Source organism: Oryctolagus cuniculus, chromosome 14 (genome assembly GCF_964237555.1).
Source record: "Oryctolagus cuniculus chromosome 14, mOryCun1.1, whole genome shotgun sequence".
Taxonomy (NCBI): domain Eukaryota; kingdom Metazoa; phylum Chordata; class Mammalia; order Lagomorpha; family Leporidae; genus Oryctolagus; species Oryctolagus cuniculus.
Genome location: NC_091445.1, coordinates 78034659 through 78057070, shown reverse-complemented (window position 1 = coordinate 78057070; position 22412 = coordinate 78034659). Strand labels below are relative to the sequence as shown.

At 43.1% G+C, this 22412-nt stretch overlaps 1 protein-coding gene across 1 annotated transcript; it reads right to left on the bottom strand.

Annotated features, from left to right (window-relative positions):
* Window positions 1–19860: 19860 nt before the first annotated feature.
* LOC100343655 (ubiquitin-conjugating enzyme E2 N) lies at window positions 19861–21086 on the bottom strand. The gene has a single exon (XM_070056910.1). The coding sequence runs from the start codon at window positions 21028–21030 to the stop codon at window positions 20572–20574; it is 459 nt and encodes a 152-aa protein (XP_069913011.1). The 5' UTR covers window positions 21031–21086; the 3' UTR covers window positions 19861–20571.
* Window positions 21087–22412: the final 1326 nt, after the last annotated feature.

The window sequence follows — 22412 nt, the reverse complement described above, 5'->3', positions numbered from 1 at the left end:
AGGAAGTAGAGTAGCCAGGACTTGAGCCAGCACTCAATATAGCGTGCTGGCATTGAAGTGGTTTCTTAACCCACTGTCCCTTTACAGCCTCTATGTAAATATTTATTGTACTCTTTGCATATACACTGAACATTCAGTTTTATAACCAACTGCACCAAGAATCATTCATTACTTGAGATAACTATGCCACCAATAGCAACACAATTACAGAATTTGAGTAGCCAAGATAATGTACCTGAATCACTGTGCATTTTGCAGGGCTTACTTCTCTGTGAATCTAAGTATGTGTGTGCACATGTGCAGGGAGGAGTGTTCATGCCAGGACTGCCAGTAACAGATGGGGTTGCTCTGGAGAAGTTGAGTAGGCTCTATGTAGACACGGCTCCATAGGCCCACAGCTTAGTGAGCCAAGCAGGAGCTGTCTTGACCACTGACCCCTCAACCAGATTCCCTGGTTCAGTACACAGACCGTGTATCCACGCACAGCTGCCTCGAAGGGACTGTCTGTGTCTACCCAGCCTGTTGCACATTGTCAAATATTTTGAAATGCCAACAATATTCAAATGTTTGCTTCTCCTAAAACAAGCATATCATTAAGTTCAAACATCTGTCTCCCTCAGTAAATCTTCCAGTACATCTGTGCCTGAGCATTTACACGGATGCATCAATCTTACCTCAAACTGGTTTCCTTTGAGTTCTTTGTATGACAACTAGACAGTTAGGTTGATCTTTTCAAATTGTTCAGCTTTTATGACCAATAAGTTTCATCAAGAAAACAAAGTGGACATCATAAAATATATACATAGTGTTTATCCACTTATTTTCATATATTTGAAAGGCATAGCAAGAGGGAAGGGGAGGGGAGAGAGAGGGAGGGACAGGAAGGGAAGGAGGGATGGGGGAGGGAAGGAGGGGTAGGGGGAGGGATGGGGAGGGACAGGGAGAGAGAGGGAGGGACAGGGAGAGAGAGGGAGGGACAGGGAGAGAGGATGAATCAATCCACAGGCTCCAGTTCACTGCTCAAATACGTGCAACAGCCAGGGCTGGGCCATGTCAAAACCCGGAGCCCAGAATTCAAACTGGGCGTCCTAGGTTGGTGTGGGTGAGGCCCAAGTACCTGAGCCATAACCACCACCTGCCACAGTACACATTAGCAGGAAGCTGAATTTCAAGTGGAGACGTCAGAACTAAAACCAAAACTTTTATATGGGATGCAGGTATCCCAAGCAGCAACTAAAGCTGCCGTCATAATGCCAAACCCCAAAATATATATTTAAAAGATGAGCATTGACAGCGTTGAAAATCTCTGAACCACACCAAACTCAGGGGTAGGGCCATCTCCCACCTGTCTTCAGCCTGGAAACGACCCTCTCACCCCCCGCATGCACCACTCCTAACTCTCTCCAAAGCCCAATGTGAGGTCTTTCTCCATGAAGTACCTTGTGAAGCTGCCACAGCCTCTGTGATAGTTCCTCCTCCGAACGTTCTATCTGCAGTCTATTAGGCACTCTGCAGAGGACAGGTGCAGGTACTTAATGTTTCTGCACCTGAGACAAAACTCTCAAACGGGACTGGAGCCTCCTTGGGCAGGAACCTTGCCTCTTCATTGTGATCCCCCCAATATGGCCAATCGATGTCAGAACAATAACACCAGCGCCGAGTGCCACTTCTTGGCATCCCATTCTATGCCATGGCTATTTCAGGTGAGAAGACTTAGAACCTGGGATATGTACTTGGCTATTCCTCAGGCTCCCTTTGAGTCACAGAATCAAACCTGCTAGAATCTGGTTTGTCTTTCAGTGAGCCATGGATACCGCACAGGTGTGGCTCACAGTGCAATGAGTAAGTCTGCATGAATGCTTTGAGTTCCTGGGGGAAAGATAACACTTAGGAATGTTATTCTTCAGCAGATGCTATCTTGCTCCTGGCATGTTTTGTGGGAAAACAGACTGCCTTGGTTCTCCACATAGCTCATGACCCATCTGGAGTTCACTTGGGACTCCAGGCCCTTGACCAGCTCGTTCCTCGATGTGGCTGCTTCACCTGCCTCCTCTCCCTGCTCTGTTCTCAGGAACAGAAGAGAGACGACTAACCCAAAGGAAGGTGGGCTATAGGAAATACCCATTAGGTTAAACCCCAAAGTTCACACAAGATGTTTTCTATAATTAACAGCTACCCTAACTTTAATTCCTGCCCTGGATCATCTTACCTTGGCAATCCATGGCACCACGCACAGGCCTTCCAAGATACTCCAAGGCCTGCCGTGGGTGGGGACCTGTGCGCATTTGGGTAGCCTGGAGCTTTGTAACCCAGTTAAGTAGTTTGTCCCCCTGAAATCTTTGGGGATAAATTCCTGAACCATCCTGAGTTTCACTTCATTAAAAAAAAAAATGTCTGTCCATCTTGAAAGTGGTGGCCTGAAGCCGCCCGCATTGTAACACAGAAAGTTAAGCCTGCAATCCCATACAAATCCCATACAAATGCCAGCTCCACTTCCAATTCAGCTTCTTGTTAATGCACCTGGGAAAGCAGAGGGGGATGTCCTGAGTGCTTGGGCCCCTGCCACCCACCTGGGACACCCAGATGGAGTTCCAGGCTCCTACCTTCAACCTAGCCCAGTGACAGCCATTGTGAATATTTTGGAAGTGAATCACCAGATGGAAGATTCTCTTTTCTTTCCACCCCCTCTAACTGCCATTCAAATAAATATAGATCTTAAAAAAACAGGTAAAAATGTTCAAAATGTCAGATGTCCTAAATAGCACTCTGGCCTCAGAATCAGCCCTAAAGCCATTCGGATCTGGCTGAAAAGCCCATGAGAGTATTTCAGGCATGGAAAGCCAAGACACTCTGGCAAAAGATCTCTGTGAGTGAGATCCCAGTGGAAAGAACAGGTCATCAAAGAAGGAGGTACCTTTCTCTGAAGGGAGGAGAGAACCTCCACTTTGACTATGACCTTGTCTAAACAAGATAAGAGTCGGAGAACTCAGAGGGCTTCCATAGCCTTGGAAACTCATGACTGGAGCATAGGGAGATTACTGATGCCATAGACAGGAGTGTCAATTGGTAAAGTCAACAACAGGAGTCACTGTGCACTTACTCCTCATGTAGGATCTCTATCCTTAATGTGCTGTACATTGAGATTTAATGCTATAACGAGTACTCAAACAATATATTTCACTTTGTGTTTCTATGGGGGTGCAAACTGTTGAAATCCTTACTTAATGCATACTAAACTGATCCTCTGTAAAAAAAAAAAAAAAAAAAAGAAAGAAATTATCAATTCCCAACTTGACTCTCACTGGGATTAAACATGACAATAGGTCTGATCTGATTTCATCATCATTTAAAAAAAATCATCTATTATTTTTCACTTTTTGTTTCTGTGTGGGAGCAAACTGTTGAAATCCATACTTAATGTATACTAAGCTGATCTTCTGTATATTAAGATAATCGAAAATGAATCTTGATGTGAATGGAAGGGGAGAGGGAGTGGGAAAGGGGAGGGTTGTGGGTGGGAGGGACGGTATGGGGGGGAAGCCATTGTAATCCATAAGTCGTACTTTGGAAATTTATATTCATTAAATAAAAGTTTAAAAAAAAATAAAAAATGTTCAAAATGTCTCCTTTTGTTAATTTTTTGCCGTCTGCAATTATCCCTGTTGAATTGGTGATAAAAAGCATTTCACCAGAAATGTGAATGATTTCTCCCATATTTGTTTCATAGGTTTTCAATTAAAATAAAATTAAATTTCACTTGTTTAAAAAATTTAAAAATTCAGACAGATGTTTTACTTGAGGGTGGTTTTTGAACTCCAATTTATTGTTTCCATTGTTCTATTTCAGCCATTCCCTAAGGGCAATTTGTATTTCCCAAGTATTGTATCCCAGGTCTTACTTTGGTTCCCCATACGTGGTGATACAAGGATGCTATTTTCCATGATGCTCTCTGGTTCTACTATTAACAAGAGTTAATAGGGGATTAAGACGGTGGAATAGTGAGGGAGCTTGCTGCTGTAGTCTAGGAAAAGATAGTTTAAAAACAGTGGAAAGAGTGCAGTCTCAGCGAAGAGTTACGTAGAAAACAGCAGAGGAAACTCTACACAAATTGGAGGGACACAGTGGACCTACACGATCTGGATCAGTCCCGATGATTATGTAGTCATGCAGGTGCATCCTCTCTCCCCTTTCTAGAGCACTTTGATGTGCCCAACTACATAAAACCCATCATACACACGGCGCATCTTGGAGACTAAGAGTGCCTCATTAAGAGCAATTTTATCACCTGCACATAATGATCATGTCAGCTTCAGCACAGATTTCTAAAGTAAAATGATACAAAAGGGGAAATAGATAAAAACTTAAGTTCCGAACAAGGGTATTACATCAGAAGAAAGATGGATTTGTTTTAATTATTCCATCCAGATCCAGAAGGCAGTGGACTTTCCTAATCATCCGTGGAGAGAAAAAAAATCCAACCTCATTCTTTCTTGGCTAAAGCAAGGCAATCTGGTTCTAATGGAAAGAAAACTCCTCAAATCAGGCCAATCAACAACTAATTGTTTCTGACAAACTCCCCCACCCTCATAAACACTGTTTTTCTCCCTGCCCCACAGTCATCTCAATGGAGATTGTTCTCAACATCTGGAGATAATTTTCCCACCAAATTCTCCCTCAATACAAAAGATAATCTTTTTCTTATTGTTCATTTATTCTAATACACACCTACTAACATCAAGACATGTCATTTGGACCATAAAATGTAAGTTTTAAACAGCAATTTGCATGGAAGAATTATCCCTCATAATCAGTTAACTTCAATAACTCATTTTTTAACACTGTGATTTTCAAAATGATTTTATGAGGATTTGAAAAACTCTGGTCAAGGATTCAGAATTGAGTTTTCTTCCATACCACAACTGCTCTTCAAAGGCATGGTCACAAAGTACACATTGACCCAATGAATCAGCCACATGGGATTTAATTCCTGTTCACAGGAACCCTGTACATGTGATACAGTAAACACTGACAACATCTAAGTCTTTCTGTGTCTCATTGTATGGTGGTCAACAGCTGGTGACCTAGATGAAGAAAAATCCATTTCATTTTGATCTACAGTAGCATAATCTAAAAACATATACTTTGGACCTCAAATATAGAAGACTCAAATTTGAATCCTTGGATCTTCCATTTTGTAACTTGAGGCAACTTACTTGCCTCCTAGAGGTGAACTTCCCCATCTGAAAAGCATAGAAGAATCAATCATGGGTTGCTGAGGATTAAACAGGATGATTTCCATAGGGCCTTGATAGAAAATAGATGTTCAAAGGTGGTGCTTATCCTCTCTGGGGTTTCTTTTGCTTGCACACCCCTGCTTCGACTTTGAAGCTCATTTGTCAAAGTGCTCCATAACTCCCTTGCTCAATTCAGATCAACTGTAGGACTCAATTACAAACAATAGTTGCTCATCACAAAGTGGCTTAAGCAAAAAGGACATACTGGTTTGGGGAGGCTGAGTAGTCAAACAGCCCACGTGTAAAAAGAGAACTCTGATTCACAGCCTCTGTAGCAACCATCCCAGGAAGCCAAACCACAACCTAAGCAATAACCAACCAGCCCCAGACACCCTCTGCTTGGTCAGTAACTTCCAGATTCCCTGTTTGATTTCACTTCCAACTCAGGACTACAAGAGAAAACCAAGTAAATACTAAGTTCCCCTAATCAATCATACAGGACTCCCTACTTTTAGTTAGCCTGCCTCCAGTTTCCCCATGCCAACAAGCTCCATTTAGGGTACACCAAAACTTTCTCACCTTTCCCCTTGAAAAGCTTTCTTATCCTGCCTGCCTTTGAGTCTCTGCCAAACACAAGTGATTGTAGCCAATTCCTACAATATTCCAAGCAATGAATAAATAGCCTTTGCTTGTTCTCCTTTGGGTGGTCTTTATTTCCACAACTTGAAACCCGTGGGAAGATGAACAGATGGCCAAAGTGGATCCAGAAACACAAGTGATGTTCCCACAGCTCTTTATCTCTCCCTTGCGTGCCTTAGCCTCTCTCTGTGTATCAGAGCTTTTCCCCCTTTCTGGAGTCAGCCCTCTTCCTAGTAGGTAAGTAAAGTACCTGGCTTACATGGTAAAACATAGGAACCAGAGCAGAAAAAGAACTCTCCTCTCCCCATTTCTCTCATTGAGAACATCTTCAGCCACCCGTCACCTCCATGACCATTTGCCCCTCCTCCCGTCTTCATCCTGCCCTCAGCAGGACAGCTCTCGAGAGATGCACAACAGCTTCTACTCTGCTAAACTGGCTCTTTGTCCAGCCCTGGCACCACTTGCCTTATGCCTACAATCTGCCTCTGGCCATGATTACCACTTTTCCAAAGCCGGTAGTTAATTCACACTCTTCAAATTGTGAAATGTAAATTGACCACCCACCCTAGGAAACCACAGCTAATCATACTTGCTTATTTCACTAGGAAACTAAAAATTGTCTCATTTTTCTGACCAGTAACTCTATTAACCTAGGTTCATCTGTACCACATATTGCAACTAATCTCAAGAACAAAAGATGAGATCATTTCCATCAGCATGTATGCTAATAATAACCCCCTCATTAAAAAGGAAAAACAATACAAAATTCCCCCTTACCTCACATTCCTCCCCCAATTACCGCTTCTTTTCTCTGTTCCTTTTTGGAGCAAAACTCCTCAAAATATGACCATCTTTCCTGCCTCCTCTTCTTCAGCTCACTCTCTCTTTCAACCCACTTTAATGAGGCTTTAAATGCCCACCCCTCCTAACATGACTTCCATCAAAGCTGATGACTTCCACCTTGCCAAATCCAAACACCAGTGCAGGTGGTTGCCCTCTGATTCCTCCCTCCATCCATTTCTTCACATGCCTCCCATGAAATCCATACTCTCCAGGGGCATCCCTAGCTCAGACCCATTCTCTCCTCCCCCTCATCTTACGGTGCTGAATGACATCCAGGACTCTTTGTTGGACACTCTCTCCAAACTTTGGAGACTCACTCCCTAGATGATCACATCCAATTCTAGGTTAGTGCATCCCTCTTACTCAGACGATGTCTAACCTCACCCCTGAGTTCTGAACTTACACCCAAATGCCTATGCACCACCTCCTTTTGGGAGTGTAGCAGACATCTCACATTTCACAGAGCCCAAACTTACCTTCTGATTCCACTCTTACTCTTCCAATAGGCTTGTCCCATTCAACAAATGACCCAGTCAAGGTCACATCCCAAATCCTATAATTCACAGAAGGAGAGGTCCCCAAATGAAAGACAATGTCAGCCGGCGCCGCGGCTCACTAGGCTAATCCTCCGCCTAGCGGTGCTGGCACACCAGGTTCTAGTCCCGGTCGGGGCACCGGATTCTGTCCCGGTTGCCCCTCTTCCAGGCCAGCTCTCTGCTGTGGCCAGGGAGTGCAGTGGAGGATGGCCCAAGTGCTTGGGCCCTGCACCTGCATGGGAGACCAGGAGAAGCACCTGGCTCCTGCCATCGGATCAGCACAGTGTGCCGGCTGCAGCGCGCTGGCCGCGGCGGCCATTGGAGAGTGAACCAATGGCAAAGGAAGACCTTTCTCTCTGTCTCTGTCTCTCACCGTCCACTCTGCCTGTCAAAAAAAAAAAAAAAGGCAATGTCATTACCAGAGAGCAGCTTGGAAAATCCAAAGCAAGCATAGACAATCCCACTACCGACTCAGCCCTCAACTCTGGTCTGAATGTGATTGTTCCCACCAAAACTCATGTAGAGACTTTATCCCCAATGTGGTGGTGCTGATAATTACCTCACGAAGGCTCCAACATCATTAAGGGATTAATGGAGTTTCCAAAAGAGACTGAGAGAGAGTGTCAGGAGAAGGTTGTTATAGAACGAGCCTGGCCCCGCCCCTCCACCTTTCTGTCACACGTGCTGCTTCCTTCCTGCTACTCTGCCAGCATGCGAGGCAGCAGCTGAGCAGGTGACAGCACCATGGCCTCGGACCTCCAGAACTGTGAGCTAAATAGCTTATTTTCTTCATAAATCACTCAGTCTCAAGTATTTTCTCATGGCAACAAGCAAAAACAACTACTCTGTCTCTCCCTCTCACTATAACTCTACTTCTCAAATACATAAATAAAATCTTAAAAAAAAAAAAAAAACTCTTCCCACATAGCTGATCAGCCTTCTTCCTGCCTCACTGAGAAAATTAAGGATATTTTACCTACACCTGCTCCATTGTTAGCTCCTTTTCTCCAGTTTAACGCCAGACCTCCACCTGTGCTATTTCTTGCCCCCTTCCTTCATGTTCCCTCCACAGATAACGCCCCTTTTCCTGCCTTGCAGACTTTTCCTCCAAGCTGATGCTTTCCTATTAGCCTAAAAACCGGTCAAACATGCAACATCATTAAATGTTTCAAACCTTGGGGCCAGCATTGTGGTGTAGAGGGTAAAGCCACCATCTGCAACACTGGCATCCTATGTGGGCTCTGGTTCAAGTTCCAGCTGCTCCACTTATGAGCCAGCTTCCTACTAATGTGCATAGGAAAGCAACAGAAGATAGTCCAAGTGCTTGGGTCCCTGCACCCATGTGAGAGACCCAAAAGAAGTTCCTGGCTCCTGGCTTCAGCCTGGCCCAGACCTGGCCATAGCAGCCTTTTGGGAAGTGAACAAGTGGGTGGAAAATCTCTCTCACAGTCTCTTTCTTTCTCTCCCTCTCTCTCTGTAACTCCATTTTTCAGATAAATCCGTTTTAAAAAGCTTATAAATCTCTAGCTCCTGTCTATATTTCTCTTCCTTCTTATGGTCAGGTTTCCTAGTGGTACAATTCTCACTCTCTGAACTTAATTCCCATTGTACCTTCAACATCACAGCAACCAACTTCTGCACCTGCTGCCCACTCCCTTCCAGGGGATTGAGCCATGCAAAGCACTCTTGCCACCCCCTCTCCACATTCTTTATCTCACACCATTTTGATATCACCACTTGCTCATCTCTCCACCCAGAAGTCTTGGTTTTGTCTCTGCCTTGTAACTGAATGTCAAGCTGGGAAGTTTTCTCTTCTCCCAAATTCTGCTTAAAAATCCCAGTACCAAGGTCCAGTTCAGGTTTTGCATTTCTTGGAGCCCCCCCTCCATGCCACTCTGGCTGGAGATCTCAGACTCTTAACAAATCTTGCTTTTAAATCTCAACAAAAAAAGACTTGCCCCTTGGTACCCAGCATGCAAAGTGATCTAAAACACCAGGCTCTCAAAACAATATACCAAACTTACCTAATAGGTCAGCCCTGGAATAGCTGAAATGTGTGTCTCAAATTTTCTGATTAGCAAGGAAAAAATACACATAAACCATTCATTTGTATTAAAGTTATCATAAATATTACTAGTAGAAATAACCAACTCAAAATAACAAACTAAAAATGTACCTAGAAAACTTGAAAAATTTTTTAAATAACCCTGATTGAAGAATCACATTTTGCTAAAATTAAAAAGTTAGTCTGGTTAAATTTATCCCTAGGTATTTAAATTTTTGTAGCTAATGTGAATGGGACTGATCTTTTAAGTTCTTTCTCAGCCAGAACATTGTTGGAGTATGAGAATGCTATTGATTTTTTGTGTTAATTTTATGTCCTACAACTTTGCCAAATTTTCTTATGAGTTACTTTTTATTCATACAAAAGGAATAAATTTCATATGTATAGTTTTAAGAACATAATGATATTTCCTGCCCTGCCCTCCCTCCCTGGCCAACACCCTCCCTCTCCTTCCCTTCTTATTTTTCTTTTAATTTTTACAATGACATTTTTTTCAATTTACTTTATAATCACAAGCTTAACCCACATAGAAAGCACATGAAACTCATCACAATAAAAACTTTACGTGGTAAAAATTGGACAAATCAATTCTCTTGACCAAATTTGTATCTATAATACTTCAGTTGGACAAATTGAGCTTGGTTGCCATTATGGCTGCAAGACAAAACAGTACAACCACCACCGTAAACTGGTCAGTTGTCCTTGTGTATTTTCCATGAAAAAGAATTGCTCCAAATTGCATGAAAAAGAATTGCAAAGTGAAAATGGCAATTTTAACTGTCCTAAAAATAAAATTAAGATACTGAACTAGCTTTACGGAATTAGCTCCATAAACTCTGCTGTCATGAAATTTTATCAAAGTTAGGGTAATGCTATTTAAAATGTTACACTCACCAACACAGACAGGGAACACAGGCAGAGTGAGATTAGTGGGACAAAAACATCTACTTGGTGGAAAATGCAGGTTTGGAATATCCTCCCCCTCTGGGCGGAGTTTCTTGATCTCCTAAACTGACCTATTGCTTTGCCATCATTTAAGCAGTTACCACCTCGTGCTGAAATTGCCACCAGAATGTAAATCAAGGGCAAAGCTGTTTTATCCATCTTGGCATCCACAGTGCCTAATACAATGCCCAGCACTTAGCAAACACTCCACGATAGTCCTGCAAAAATTAATTCCGTAAGTCGGCACCTGATTAAGGCTTCTCAAATTTAATGTGCATCCAGATCATCTTGGGGACATTTTTAACACAGAGATTCAAAGACCCTTCTCCCAGAGGTTTCTGAATCACTCACCAGAGCCCAAAGCCACAGTGTGAGAAACAGCAATGGGACAGAAAGGATTCTGAGAACTCCGCAGCATCTGCTGGGGTTATGAGTTAACAGTGCTTCCAGGCAGAACAGCAAGGTTGGCTACTGAGGCTTACAAGCAAGAAGTCCCATGATGTGCTGTGTTGCCCCAGGTTCTGCAGCTTCAGGATTTTAAGACTGGCATCTCTGAGATTCTCTTGGCTTATCAATTCCTGATGAGAAATACTTGCTATAGTTCCAGATATCATATCCATGTTCAAGGCAAGAAGAGGGTACTACCCTGTTACAGGGAGGGCAAAAATTGCAGGCATTATCCTGTCAACTTTTACTTATATCTTATTGGCTACAACTGTATTAATGACCATTCCTAGCTACAAGGACAACTGGAAAAGCAAATGTTAGCTTTTCTTACTATTATGATGGAAAGCTTTTGAGAGAACAGTGACTGAGAACAAATGTTGGTTTATCCCAACAGCATCTGCCATATTATAATCCCCAGCCATTCCTCATCTGCCCTGTTCACCAAAGAATAATCCTCACTGCAATCCTAATAGATCCTACTACTTTCCCTCTTGTATAGATACTGAGACACAGATAGAGGAAGTCGCACGCGCAGAGTCCCTCACCTAGTAAGTGATGGAGTCAAAGACCAGCTCATAACCCCTCCATTCCATGGATGTAGAAACAGACTCGTGACTCCTACTGAGTGGGTCTCTAAGTAGCCTCCACCCAGTGCAGCTGTTGTCCACCTTTATTGCACTTCTAGCATCACCCAGTCAAACAGACCTTCAAATACCTACCTTTATATCTGTCATTGAAAAGCAGCCCCAGGAAGGGGTAATAGTTTTAATATGCATTCAAATTCAAAACTTATCCTACTGCCTGGTTTCTTTTCAGTCTCACTATTGTTCATCCTACCCCTTGGCACACAAACCCTGTCCAAACCGCAGGCATGCTAGGAAAGTGTTGCAAATGAAGTCCCAGGATAATGGTGAGCATGTCCTTAGCCTAGGCCTGTTTTCTAGACTGGAGGACATATTCAAATTCTCAGTAACACTGAGCCCTGCAGTCCCTCCTAACAACAGTGACTTACTCTAATTTTGATAGGTTCAATAAGTTCAAATGTCCAAAAAAAGGTAACTTTCCCCCAGTACTATGCATATGGCAATGAAAGTAACACAAAGCAAAATGATTAAAATAGTATTTACTTACTTTGGGAAGGCTGAGAATTTTTCCCTCTTCCAATCACAGGTAATTGATGTTACCTCTCAATTCTTTCTGTGTTATGAACATTTTAAAATTAAATCAAGTATGTATGCCGCTGTTTTCCATTGTTGAAGATGAAGAGGTGCTACACAGTTTTTGAAAAATAGCTTCGTCTTTTTCTTATCATAAAACTAATAAAGGGGCCGGTGCTGCGGTTCAATAGGCTAATCCTCCACCTGTGGCGCCGGCACCCCAGGTTCTAGTCCCGGTCAGGGTGCCAGATTCTGTCCCGGTTGCCCCTCTTCCAGGCCAGCTCTTTGCTATGGCCCAGGAGTGCAGTGGAGGATGGCCCAAGTGCTTGGGCCCTGCACCCGCATGGGAGGCCAGAAGAAGCACCTGGCTCCTGGCTTCGGATCAGCACAGTGCGCCGGCCGCAGCGGCCACTGGAGGGTGAACCAACGGCAAAGGAAGACCTCTCTCTGTGTCTCTCACTGTCCACTCTGCCTGTCAAAAGATAAAAAGAAAAATAAAAAATAAACTAAAATAGGGGCGAGCACTGTGGTATAGTGGGTTAAGCTGCTGCCTGCAGCACTGGCATCCCATATGGATGCCAGTTCAAGTCCCAGCTGCTCCACTTCTGATCCAGCTCCCTGCTAATGTGCTTGGGAAAACAGCAGAGGATGGCTCAAGTGCTTGGGCCCCTGCACCCGCATGGGAGGCCTCACAGCAATAATCTGGCTCCTGGCTTCAGCTTGGCTGAGCCCTGGCCACTGGAACCATTTGAGAAGTGAACCAGTGGATGGAGGCCCTTTCTCTGTGTGTCTCTCCCTCTTTCTGTAACTCTGCCTTTCAAATAAATAAAGTACATCTTTTAAAAAATGAATACGTACTCATTATTAAAATTTGTATCAGAAAAAGAGAATTTTTTAAACCTACAACCCTACCATTCCTAGGTAATCATCATTAATGATGATTCCCAAATGGTCTACTATTAAGCTGTATATTAACAACTAATGTGATCAGACAGAGTTTGGGTTAGTTCTCTGCTTCCAAATGCTAGCAATAGACACCCAGTCAGTGAGAGCAAAGGAGAGTTTGAGCTAGGGGCAGAGAGTTATCCAGGAACTAACAGAAGCAAAAGCAGAAAAAGGTGCTGGATTCCGGGTGGGGTTCCATAAGCAGAGAGCGGATCCAATGGAGGTAGGGCCCAGTGCATCAGCAAATAGAGAACTAGGAGTACCTGATCCAGGACAGGGCAGGAAGATGCCTTTGGGAATACATTATGGACTATGGTAGTATCAGGTAAAGACAGGGACCATTTCCGGAACTGCAGCTGACAGACATGGATAACAAAATGGAAGCCTGCCATAGGACATGACTGCACCAAGACAGGAAATGGGCTGTTGTCAGCCTACTAAGACACAAAGCAGGGGAACCTCCTGCACAAGACCAGAAGTGGAGAGGAGAAGGGGACCACAGAGGAAAAAAATCAAGAATCCAAAGGGGTCAGATAGGTCCCGTACATGATCCAAGGGGTTATTTGTGATAGTGGGAGAGTACCAAAGTCCTGGGCCCTTCAGCCCCCAGGCATGAAAATATCTCAAAAAGTTCTTAGAAAAATCAAATTTTAAAAAGTTTATTTTGGGGACTGGCGCTGTGACACAGAGGGTAAAGCCGCCAGCTGCAGTGCCGGCATCCCATTTGGGCGTCGGTTCAAGTCCTGGCTGCTCCACTTCCTATCCAGCTCTCTGCTATGGTCTGGGAAAGCAGTAGAAGATGGCCCAAGTCCTTGGGCCCCTGCACCCATGTGGGAGACCTTGGAGAAGCTTCTGGCTCCTAGCTTCGGATTGGCATAGCTCCAGCCATTATGGCCAATTGAGAAGTGAACCAGAGGATGAAAGACCTCCCTCTCTCCCTCCCTCTCTCTCTCTCTCTCTCTGCCTCTCCTTCTCTTTCTGAGTAACTCTTTCAAATAAATAAATAAATCTTTTTTAAAAAGTTTATTTTGGTACAAAAAAGTCGGTAAAACCATGCATTGTGGGGAGCAATCCGGACTGGACTGAGTTACTGGAATTAAGACTTATTCTATGCATCTGCTCTCCCACAATATGGCGCTGGGAGAGGAGTAAACAGCTTCTACCCAGCTGCCTCTCACCAACTTGACAAGCTGCAGGAGCCGCTCCTGATTGGAGGAGAGCGGCGTGCTCGGCGTGTGGGCAGCCGAGTTAGGATTGGCGGAGGAGGACTATAAAGGAGGAGAGAGACGGCATTCACCAGGAACATCTATGGGGAACATCTAAGGGGAACATCTAGCTGAAGGAACACCTGTGCAGCCCCCCGAGAAAGCTGGCCGGCGGTGTGCCGCTCCCCTGCAGAAGTGGGGAATGTGGCCAGGGGGAACTGCCCTTCCACGGAGGTGGAAGGGATAGTAGCCAACCCGGGAAGAACCAGCAGCAAACCCGGGGAGGGCCGAGCAGACGAAAGAACAGCGCAGGGTCCTGTGTCGTTCCTCCACGAAGAGGGGGAGCGACATAATGGTGCCGTGACTCGGATATGAAGCCTAGGCAGGGTCCTGTGTTGCTCCTCCACGAAGAGGGGGAGCGACAATGCGTAGCTCTTTAATATGTGTTTTTCATGAACTTTTTGAAGAACTGTTATGTGTGTGATTTCAAATGTTTTTGAACCAAAGTAGATTTACTTTTTTTAATGTTTATTGATTTGGAAGGCAGAGAAGTAGAGAAAGAGAGGGACAGAGGGACAGAGAGAAAGAGAGAGAGGGAGATCTTCCATTTGCTGGTTCATTCCCCCAAATGTCTACAACAGCTGGGGTTGGCCCAAGCTGAAGCCAGGAGCGAGGAACTCCAGTAGGGTCTCTGGCAGGAACCCAAGAATTTGAGTCATCATTTGCTGCCTACCAGGGGTGCATCAACAGGAAACTGGATGAGAATCAGAGGTAAGACTGAAAGCCAGGCACTCCAACATGGAACATGGGAGGGCCAAGCAGTGGCTTAACCCACTGTACCACACTCCTGCCCCATGAATGTGGGGAGCAACCCGGACTGGACTGAGTTACTGGAATTAAGACTTATTCTATGCATCTGCTCTCCCACAATATGGCGCTGGGAGAGGAGAAAACAGCTTCTACGCAGCTGCCTCTTGCCAACTTGAGTGATGACCTCCAGGAGCTGATCCTGCTCCTGATTGGAGGAGAGCAGCGTACTCGGCGTGTGGGCAGCCGAGTTAGGATTGGCGGAGGAGGACTATAAAGGAGGAGAGAGAGAACATGCACCAGGAACATCTAAGGGGAACATCCGAATAACATCTGAGCAGCCCCCGAGAGAGCCGGCCGGCGGTATGCCGCTCCCCCGCGGAAGTGGGGAAAAGTGGCAGGGGGAACCGCCCTTCCACGGAGGTGGAAGGGTCGGTAGCCAACCCGGGAAGAACCAGCAGCAAACCCGGGGAGGGCCGAGCAGACAAAAGAACAACGCAGGGTCCTGTGTCGTTCCTCCACGAAGAGGGGGAGCGACAATGAACTTGACCTTTCATTACATTTTCCATGAACTTTTGAAGTACCCTGTATTCCTAAGCCCTGTCCATTTGCTCTTTATTGGTTCTAATAAAGAGGCAGAACAAACAGAGAGGGTGTTCAACCTGAGCAAGAAGTAAAGGCTGGGATGAGGTTGGAAACATCTGACGTGAGCTAGTGGAACACAGCATTTGACTCTTTCTTGACTGAACTAGATAGGATGAACATGGGATTATTTTGTGGCATATTGATCACTAGCATAGGAATGGACATTTACCTGTCATCCACTGCCTGTGACCCTGATGTCAGATTAACTTGCAAAAGCATCCTTTCAGGCATACGATATTGTAGTCAGTGGAAGCCTGATGAGCCAAGCATACTGGAAGAGCAAGAGAAACACCCTTCACCCTGCATTGTCTCTCTCGGGTTCTCAATGAAGCTTTACATGCTCATGCTTGCTACAAAGGAGAAATTATCATTGCTAGGTTTCCTATCTCTCCACTTTTACTCTCGCCCACGGTAGACAGTGGAATCCTTTTACAAATCTAAGTCAGTTCATGTTAATCATCTCCCCAAAGCCCTTCAATGGCTCCCAGTTACACTCAGAGGAAACCCAAAGTCATAGAATGGCCCAAGGAGGCCCTGTAATGATCTCCCTTCATGTCACCAGAATCCAGTCTCTGAAAGGGTAGGCATTTTTATCAGTTGCATTTATTACCATTTTCCTAGCACATAAAGCAATGCCTGACTCATAGTAGCTATATTTGCTGAATAAACAAATGTCCCACACTTAGAACTTCCTTACTTCTGAACTTGGTGATAATACCTTTCTTTATTGAAATTTTTAATAAAGACTTTGTGTTGCTTGAAGCCCGCTGAACTCTAATTGGTAAAATGCACATGAAATACATGAATCAACCCAAGTAGAACTGAACAGGCACCATTGCTCCCCACTAGAAAGGAGAGGGGAAGGTCGAGGAGAAGAGAGCCACTGGCTGGAAGCAAAAGCCTTTCATGTATTTGGCCAATGGTTGCTTTATTTCTCATTAAGAGCTGTTTTATCTAGTGGGTTTCAAAATGAACTGAATTAGGAAGAATTACTGGAATAAAATTGTAAGTTTTCAGACAGTAAGTTTTTTTTTAAACTTTTATTTAATGAATATAAATTTCCAAAGTACAGCTTATGGATTACAATGGCTTCCCCCTCATAACATCCCTCCCACCCACAACCCTCCCCTTTCCCACTCCCTCTCCCCTTCCATTTACATCAAGATTCATTTTCGATTCTCTTTATATACAGAAGATCAGTTTAGCATACATTAAGCAAAGATTTCAACAGTTTGCTCCCACACAGAAACATAAAGTGAAAAATACTGTTTGAGTACTAGTTATAGCATTAAATCTCAATGTACAGCACACTAAGGACAGAGATCCTACATGAGGAGTAAATGCACAGTGACTCCTGTTGTTGACTTAACAAATTGACACTCTTGTTTATGGCATCAGTAATCACCCTAGGCTCTTGTCATGAGCTGCCAAGGCTATGGAAGCCCCCTGAGTTCACCGACTCTGATCATATTTAGACAAGGCCATGGTCAAAGTGGAAGTTCTCTCCTCCCTTCAGAGAAAGGTACCTCCTTCTTTGATGACCCATTCTTTCCACTGGGATCTCACTCACAGAGATCTTTCATTTAGGTTATTTTTTTTTTCCCCAGAGTGTCTTGGCTTTCCATGCCTGAAATACTGTCATGGGCTTTTCAGCCGGATCTGCATGCCTTAAGGGCTGATTCTGAGGCAGAGTGCTGTTTAGGGCATCTGCCATTCTATGAGTCTGTTGTGTATCTCACTTCCCATGTAGGATCATTCTCTCCCTTTTTGATTCTATCAGCTAGTATTTGCAGACACTATTCTTGTTTATGTGATCCCTTTGGTTCTTAGTCCTATCATTATGATCAATTGTGAACAGAAATTGATCACTGGGACTAGTGAGATGGCATTGGTACATGCCCCCTTGATGGGATTGAATTGGAATCCCCTGGTGTGTTTCTAACTCTACCGTTTGAGGTAAGTCAGCTTGAGCATGTCCCGAATTGCACATCTCTTACCTCTCTTATTCCCACTCTTTGTATTTTTTTCTTTTTTTTTATTTTTTTATTTTTTTAACTTTTATTTAATAAATATAAATTTCCAAAGTACAGCTTTTGGATTATAGCAGCTTTTTCTCCCCATAACCTCCCTCCCACCCGCAACCATCCCATCTCCCACTCCCTCTCCCATCCCATTCACATCAAAATTCATTTTTAATTATCTTTATATACAGAAGATCAATTTAGTATATACTAAGTAAGGTTTTCAAAGTTTGCACCCACACAGAAACACAAAGTGTAAAGTACTGTTTGAGTATTAGTTATACGCTAATTCACATAGTACAACACATTAAGGACAGATATCCTACATGGGGAGTAGATGCACAGTGTCTCCTGTTGTTGATTTAACAATTGACACTCTTATTTATGGCGTCAGTAATCACCCGAGGCTCCAACGCCGATCTTATTTAGACAATGTCATAGTCAAAGTGGAAGTTCTTTCAAGTATCATTTCCGAAATGAAAAGACTTGAAAGTCATTACTCTCCTCATTACAACAATAATAAGCTAAACAAAACAAATATCAACAGCTTCTCTGGGCACACTAAGGAGTTGCAGTTACAATGCAATGAGCACCCAGGAATCATCAAAGGTCGTAAAGTTGGAATCACAGCTGGGACCTGCTTATCTGGAACAGAGCCCTGGCTGAAGCACTTAGAGGGTAACTTTGTGTGAAGGCAATTTTACCGAGTGGCTGGAGGCCATTCCTACCATGAATGGGAAACTCCCAGGCAACATGGACTTAGGGATCCAATACTTTGCTTTATCTTGAGGAATCCCACCAACTTTTCACAGTAGAGGGCTTAGAAACATCATTTATTAGCTATGACAGGGAAGAGGAACAGTAACCATTGTGAAATAGGATGAAAACCATCTTCTTATTTAAAGGCTTAAATGTGAATCGTTTAAATATATTCATTAAAAGATAAAGATTGACAAAGTGAGCATAATAACAATATTCGGCTACCTCTTGTCTTTTGGACATTCACTAAATATACTGATTCAGACAAGTTCAAATAAATCGATAGCAAAAGATATGTTAAAACTAATTGAAAGAAAGCTGGAGGTACTACACTAATTTCAGATAAATGGAATTCAGAACAAGGAAAATTATCAGAGACAAACAGGAAGATTGCTTAATGATTAGGCAGCCATTGCTTTAAAACCTAGCAAATTTGTGTATACACCTAAATTCAGAACTGCAAAATACACTTCAAAAACCTACAGAATGAGGGTAGGCATTCTGGCAAAGCAGGGTACGCCACTGCTTGGGACACCTGTATTCCATTTTGGAGTGCTGTTTGGAATTCTAGATGCTCCTCTCTCAATCCATCTCTCTGTCTTTCTGCTGCATGGTTGACCAGTCTGGAATTCCTGGCTTAAGCCTGCCCAGCTCCAGGTATTGCAGCCATTTCAAGTGTGAAACAGTGAATGGAAGATCTCTCTCTCTTTCTGTTTCTCTCTCTCTTTCTCTCTCTCTCTCTTACGTGCGTGCGTGTGCTCTCTCTGACAGTAAGTTTAATTCTTTCCTTTTCTCCCCAAACACTCACTTCTACTTCACCAAAACTATCCCTATCAAGGTTATATGATACCCTTATCATAAATGGAAGACAAAATTTATTCATTCTATGTTTTTTGGTTAATCTGAGTGGTAGTCATGGTTCTGCTCATATACCTATCCCACTAGCACTGCACAACATGCTGGCCTACTTAAAATCATTCATCCAATTAGTATTTACTGAACATATATCATGTGCTCTAATAAATACAATAGGCATGTACCCGTTCTCATGGAGTTTATAGTCTTGAGAAGGATCAGCAAAATTTCTCTGTAAATAACCAGAAAGGTTTTGCAGTGCATGAGGTCACATACTTCACCACTATGTGTGAAAGCAACCATAGACAATATGTAAATAAATGAGTACGGCTACATGTGTGGATGGTACAAAATAGGTGAGGCACCTGATATGGTCCAGAGCCACAGTTATTAATCTCTGATCTACTAGAACAGAAAGGCACTAATCAAATAATCCCTTAAACAGGAATATAAGTGCACACTGTAATGAGTGCTACAAAAAAAACTGCAGTGATGGGCAGAGCTAAGGTGTTATTAGCCAGGTGAAGTAGGAGGCTCTAGGCAGAATGAACAACATGTACAAAGGCCCTGAAGTGGGCAGCAATCTGACAAGATCAAGAAAGGCAAAGGCGACTTTTGCTCAGTGCTCAAAGTTGAGAGGAAGAGAAGAGCCAAAGCCAGAGAGACCATTAAGGCCATGCTACAGATTTTCTCCTCATCCTAAGAGTAACGGGAAGGAATTGAACAGGAGTGAGATCATTCACTGAACAAATACTCATTTTTATTTTATTTTTTTTTTTTAGAATAACAAAAAATATTTTACTAAAACATAAGATTTACAGAAGTTTCCAGACAAGCCATACAAAATGGTCACAAGCTGTTTTGAAGGGGGGAATCTACACTTGACAGCAAAGTCACAATGTTATTAGTGAGGGCTCTGATGTTTGTTTAATGTTCCCATTTTGGTTCAAACAATCAAGCTTGTCCATCTACAGAGTCTAAATTGTTAGACTTGGCTAGAGAGCATATTCTAAAGAATTGGTTAGCTGCTTTTAACCAATGCAATTAGATCACCATAAAGGGGGGGGGAGCCCATAAAATTAAAATAAAACATACCTCCCCCCTAAAAAAAAATAAAATAAAATAAAGAAAAACACCCACACCCCTGCAGCTAACCCTGACAACTACCTTCATTCACAGTGCTTTATACTTAAACCATGATAGGGGAAATGAATAAAAGCAGAGGGGCCACTGCTTTTAAACGTTTCCAAAACAATCCAGATGATACTTCTAGCCTCTGTTCATGCTTTACAACAGCGAATCAGGACAAGACATAGATTTGCTAATGTGCATTTAATCACCAAAGGACTGAAGATGTCTGGGCTTTTATTCTGTAATATTTCTAAGACTGTGTCCATTAAATGCAAACAAAAAGGAAGAAGTCTTGGCAGAACAGGAGAAGTGATGCATACTTGATGATCAGATCGATTTAAATATTATTCATGGCATATAGCCTAGTCCATGCTCTAGCTGTTTCTATGGCTTGGGCTTCATTGGTCTTCCACTGCTCCGCTACGTCATTTGCTAATGGATCATCTGGATTGGGAGCACTTAACAAAGCCTGGATCAATAGCAGAACTGTGCGGATCTGCAGTGCTGGGGACCACTTATCTTTCAAAATATCTAAACATATTCTTCCCAACTTGTCTACATTAGGATGATAAATTTTGGTCATGAAACGTACTTTAGGGGCTGCCATTGGGTATTCTTCTGGAAGGAATAGTTCAAGTTTAAAAGTCCCTCCCTCAAAGGGGGAATCCTGGGGGCCAGCAATGACCACATGAAAATAGCGGGCGTTGCTCTCATCTGGTTCTGCTTTAATGCCAGGAACTGGTTCTGCCAGCAAACGCTGGGTTTCCTTGATGATCCTGCGGGGCAGCCCGGCCATCTTGTCAGATCCCGAGTTCGGCCTCTAGTCTCGTCTCCAAATACTCATTGAATGCCTACCATGTGCCAAGCACTCACCTATATTGATATTACAATGAGGGATCCAGGCAACAACTATATGTAGATAGATGTATATATACAAATATATACAGTTATATAGACTGTCAAGTAATATACTTGTCAAGAATGTCAAGCAAAATAAATGCCAAGAATATATTATAATTAACAACTGGAGAGGTACATATGTTATTATAATTTGATCTGTGTATTAATTCTTTTAATACAGAATATATTGGAGAGGGCGCTGAAGGAGTCACAAAGTCAGTTAAGGGACTATTGAGGTGCTCGTTTTTTAAAAATCGTATAGCTCTTAAATCATGGTGATAACAGTGGACTTGAGAGAAACTGAAGTGTTGGAGAGAAATTTATAACACATAATTGACGGGTCTTGTTTCAGAGTAGGAGTTAAGGGGTAAGATGCTGTCAAAGATGAAGAATGACTTTCAGATTTCTTACATTGTACAGCTAGAGAAGCTATGGGAGCCTTTACTGAGAAAAGGAAACTGGAAGACGACAGCTTGGGAGGGGGAGATGGCGAGATTATTGTGTACAGTTTGGTTTGAGGGTCCTTTGGGCAACCCAAAGATGTTGAGTGGGTAGTTGGATAATTAGTGGACCTGTGTATCAGCTAACAGGGCTCTGACCCAGTCAGGTAATGTCCAAAAGGCAAGAATTGCCTATCCCCAGGGATAGGTTGTTGCGTTCCCCAGCTAGACTGAGACTCAAGCTTAAAGAAAAAAAAAAAAAAAAGAGATATGGCTCTGTATCCAGCGATGTTGGTAATGACCATGACAAATGTTGAACACTGAATCATTTTAATATCATAGTGGTTGAAATTTTCTAAGCATCTATGGTATTTCAGGTACATGAATGCTCTAATTTACTCCCAAACACAGTCCTATAGGAACACCTTATAAGGTATGACCTATTATTCTCTCCATTTTAGAAATGAGGAAATAGTCTGCAAATTTAAGCAACACAAGGTCATCAATGGCAAGCAACAGAGCCAGGACTCAACCTGAGTCTGTCAGGCCCCCAAAGTTGAGACAATGGAGCCTAGAGACATACCCGGGCGGGAGTAGGTAGGCAAGAACTAAGGATTAGACTAAACTGAATATTAGCCTAAACCAATGGTTATCAGAGTTTAATATGCTTAAGACTCCATAGAAAGGTTGTTAAAATTTTATATTCTCCAATATCACTTCTAGAAATTATGATTCAGTAGCTCTGGTATCTGCCTTTTCACAAGCACCAGATGATCTGATCTGCAAAGTAGTCAGTGCTTCGAGAATTTCCTTCTAGCCTTTCATCAAAAGCAATCCA

Bases quoted from the DNA above. Each gene is read 5' to 3' on its own strand.
- LOC100343655 (XM_070056910.1), bottom strand. From the start codon at position 21,030: ATGGCCGGGCTGCCCCGCAGGATCATCAAGGAAACCCAGCGTTTGCTG.